This window comes from Lathyrus oleraceus, chromosome 3 (genome assembly GCF_024323335.1).
Source record: "Lathyrus oleraceus cultivar Zhongwan6 chromosome 3, CAAS_Psat_ZW6_1.0, whole genome shotgun sequence".
In the NCBI taxonomy this organism is placed as follows: Eukaryota; Viridiplantae; Streptophyta; class Magnoliopsida; order Fabales; family Fabaceae; genus Lathyrus; species Lathyrus oleraceus.
This window is the reverse complement of record NC_066581.1, coordinates 160370737-160374057: the sequence shown is the minus strand read 5'-3', so window position 1 is coordinate 160374057 and position 3321 is coordinate 160370737. Positions and strand designations below refer to the sequence as shown.

Sequence of the window (3321 nt, the reverse complement as noted above, 5' to 3'; positions counted from 1 at the left end):
GTCTGAAACAGACCAAAACAACATTGTGGACAGGCCAACCAGACCGAAAATCTCCCTGCACTAGAACAAACTAGAAACAGCAGACTCACCGTTATATTTTCATGTCAAAGTAAACAAAAACATCAAAATTTAACTATATTTCGATGTTTATCATAGACAAAATAACTATTGAATACATATTTGTAAGTTGGTATTTTTAATAATTAAGTCATTTCTGGTAAAAACAAATATAAAAACAAAAACAAAAATTATATTAAGAATCAAAACTTCAATCGAACTCCAGCAAAATCGGAGCAATCGTCTTTTTCTAATGATGGATTTGATGAAAGCATTGAGATCTTCATAGCATCAACATTCACTTTATCACAACCTCTCAAATAGATCTCTTTCAATTGTTTGCATTTTTCAACCACACGCATGACTCCTTTTTCCGTGACATATTTACAGTGTCTTAATAATAGTTTCAAAAGTCCACAACAACTCTTTGAAATCTCATAGAGTGTTTTATCATTAACCCTTGTACCAGACAAGTTCAACACCTCTAGTTGATGAACTACAAAGTTCATTTTAAGTCGTCTCACTTCGTTACAGTTGGTCAAGTTTAGATATCTAACCTTGCAACATTTACTTAGAACTTGGCAAATACTTTTTTCAGAAATATCATAGCAATAACTCAAATCAAGAAACCGCAAATTGGGAAAAATGGAAGCAAACAATAGGATGATATCATCATTTATAAGTGAATTGTTAGCCAAATTTAGAAACTTTAATTGAGGGTTGACATCAAAATCTTTAGAAGTATCATAATTTTCTCTTTCAATATATATGCGTTCCATTGTGATCTCAGCAAGTGAATGACAGTTTTTAATGAGTGCAAACAAAGCTGATTCTGTTAGTTTGAAACAATGATTAAGATTTATAGATATCAAGTCAGGAATAAGCAACGACAATTGGGAAAATTGATGATTAGTTAGAAAATCAACCCCATGAAGACCCAAATATTGTATCCCGTGACACTTGGATAATAAATCATAAATTCCATGGTAACTATAGCCGTAACAATCTTCAAGAACAAAAGTCTTCAAACGAAGACCTTCTCTTGCAATAGAGTAAAGCAAATTATCAGGGATGTCAGACCAGATGAACTTAAGAGAAGTCAAACCCTTCAAACTCACGAAAGAATCAATGTAATATGAATTAATGTAGTTTGCATGAGTTAGGTCAATCCTGGAAATAGATAAAGATTTTAATGATGGTCTGTCGCGGAGAGCCAGAGCAATGGCGGCATCGAGATCACGGTAGCCGAAGGAGAGGTCAAGGGAATTAAGGTTGGAGAATCTATGGAAGAAACGAGAGAGATAACAACGATGAAGATGATCAATTTTCATAGAGAATATGAGACGGTTGGTGATGGAGAGGAATTGTTTAGAGACGAGAGATAGTGATTTAAAGTCTTGAGTGCCGTCGACTGGATTGATGATGAATGAGAAGACATGCTCCCAGCAATCATCTGGTAAGTAAAAATCAGGTTCTGAAGATTTGATACAAGTTCTGTTATTCTTCTTCTTCTTCATAGATTTGAGGCAAGTTCTCTTGTTCTTCATCTTCATGTTCATGATGTTGAGGAAGAAGTGTGATTTGTGAAAACATAACTTGTTACTTTTCATATTCACGATTTCACGTTGATGAAAGAGAATAATGGAATATTGGTGCAGTGGAGTCACTTATTTAAAGCGTAAGGATTAGGTTAAATGCGAAACAAAATAATCTATTATTCCGTTAATTATCATTCAACCCAATCTTTTAAATCACATATTAATTACTAATTTAAAAATGTTAATTAATTATCACGTAAGTTTAAATATTTTATCTTTATCTTTTCAATAAATTACCAATTTTTTTTCCTAAAACTCTAAAACATAAACGGATTTCCAAAAATTAAGGAATTTTTATAACTGATTTAGTCATCAATTTCTATACCCCATATTGATTTTATTCTAACAAATTTAAAATAAAGATTATTAAATCCAATTTTAAAATACTAATCAAACCTTTTAGGTAAAATATCTTACAATTTTAAAACGTAAATACTTTTAGAGATTAATTGGAATATATTGTCAATGTAAAAAGATTTTACACCATCAGTTAATTATAGACGTTGGATATTAAAAGAAGTTTGACTTTTATTTTAAAAATCTATAAAATAATACAAATGGGTGATGGTGATGAACCGACGGTGTAAAAAATTTTACATTGACAATGTATAATAATTAATCTCATAATTTTAATGTTAAGAATACGCTAATTCTTAAAAAAAAAATATTTTTTATATTAAGTTTGATTAACATTTTAAGTTATCAAATCAAGGTGGGTATAAAAATTGATCACTAAATCAGTTTTAAGAATTCCTTAATGTTTGAAAATCTGTTTATTCTTTAGAAAAAAGAATAATGAGTATTTTAATGAAAATATATAAGTTTTAAATTTATATGGTAACTAATTGATATATTTAAATTAGTAATCAATATGTAATTTAAAAGTAATTGATATTGATTTGGTTATTATGTTATAGATCTATTTATTTATTTTAAATTGGGTGAAAGTGAATATTAAAGAATTTTACAAATATTTTCAAGGTGATTTGAATCTAATATTATGATGAAATCATTTTTTAGTAGAAAACATAATTATTTGTGTGTATGTGTGTGATATCATTTATTTTGAATTTGAATATAGTTTGATGTATGCAATATAATTTTATAAATTCCTATTTTTGATATTTTGTATGTAAATTTACTTAATGTTTGAGAATCTTCTAATTCCTTTCAAAATAGAATGATGGGCGCTTAATTAAAATTATTTAAGTTTTCAATTTAGAAGATATTGATTAGTGTAGAAATTAAAAAGAAATTAAACTATACTGCATATAAACAAAGAAATTTAAAATAAAATAAAAAACAACTCATTAGTTTAGAAAAAAAATGGTAAATATGACTTAAAATAATTGTGTAAATAAATATGTACCAATTATGAAATATACTTTATTTCAGAGTTTATATTTTTTAAATATTTTTTTATAAAATAAACTTAACTATAATTTTGATCTTGCTATTTTAAAATCTAAACTAAACTTTTACTTATAAAAAGATGGCATGTTTTAGTTAAAATATATTATGAACTTCAGTTTTTTAGACTCTTCTATTATTATTATTATTATTATTATTATTATTATTATTATTATAGCAGTATCAATTTTTTTATATAAAGTTTAAAATTTGCATATTGTCATGAGAGTTATATTTAAAATTGCTCAAATTTTAA

The 3321-nt window shown here is 26.7% G+C and overlaps 1 protein-coding gene across 1 annotated transcript; it reads right to left on the bottom strand.

Moving 5' to 3' along the window:
* Positions 1-260: 260 nt before the first annotated feature.
* On the bottom strand, positions 261-1610 carry LOC127130201 (F-box/LRR-repeat protein 4-like). The gene has a single exon (XM_051059257.1). It carries the CDS (start codon positions 1608-1610, stop codon positions 261-263), a length of 1350 nt encoding a protein of 449 aa, XP_050915214.1.
* Positions 1611-3321: the final 1711 nt, after the last annotated feature.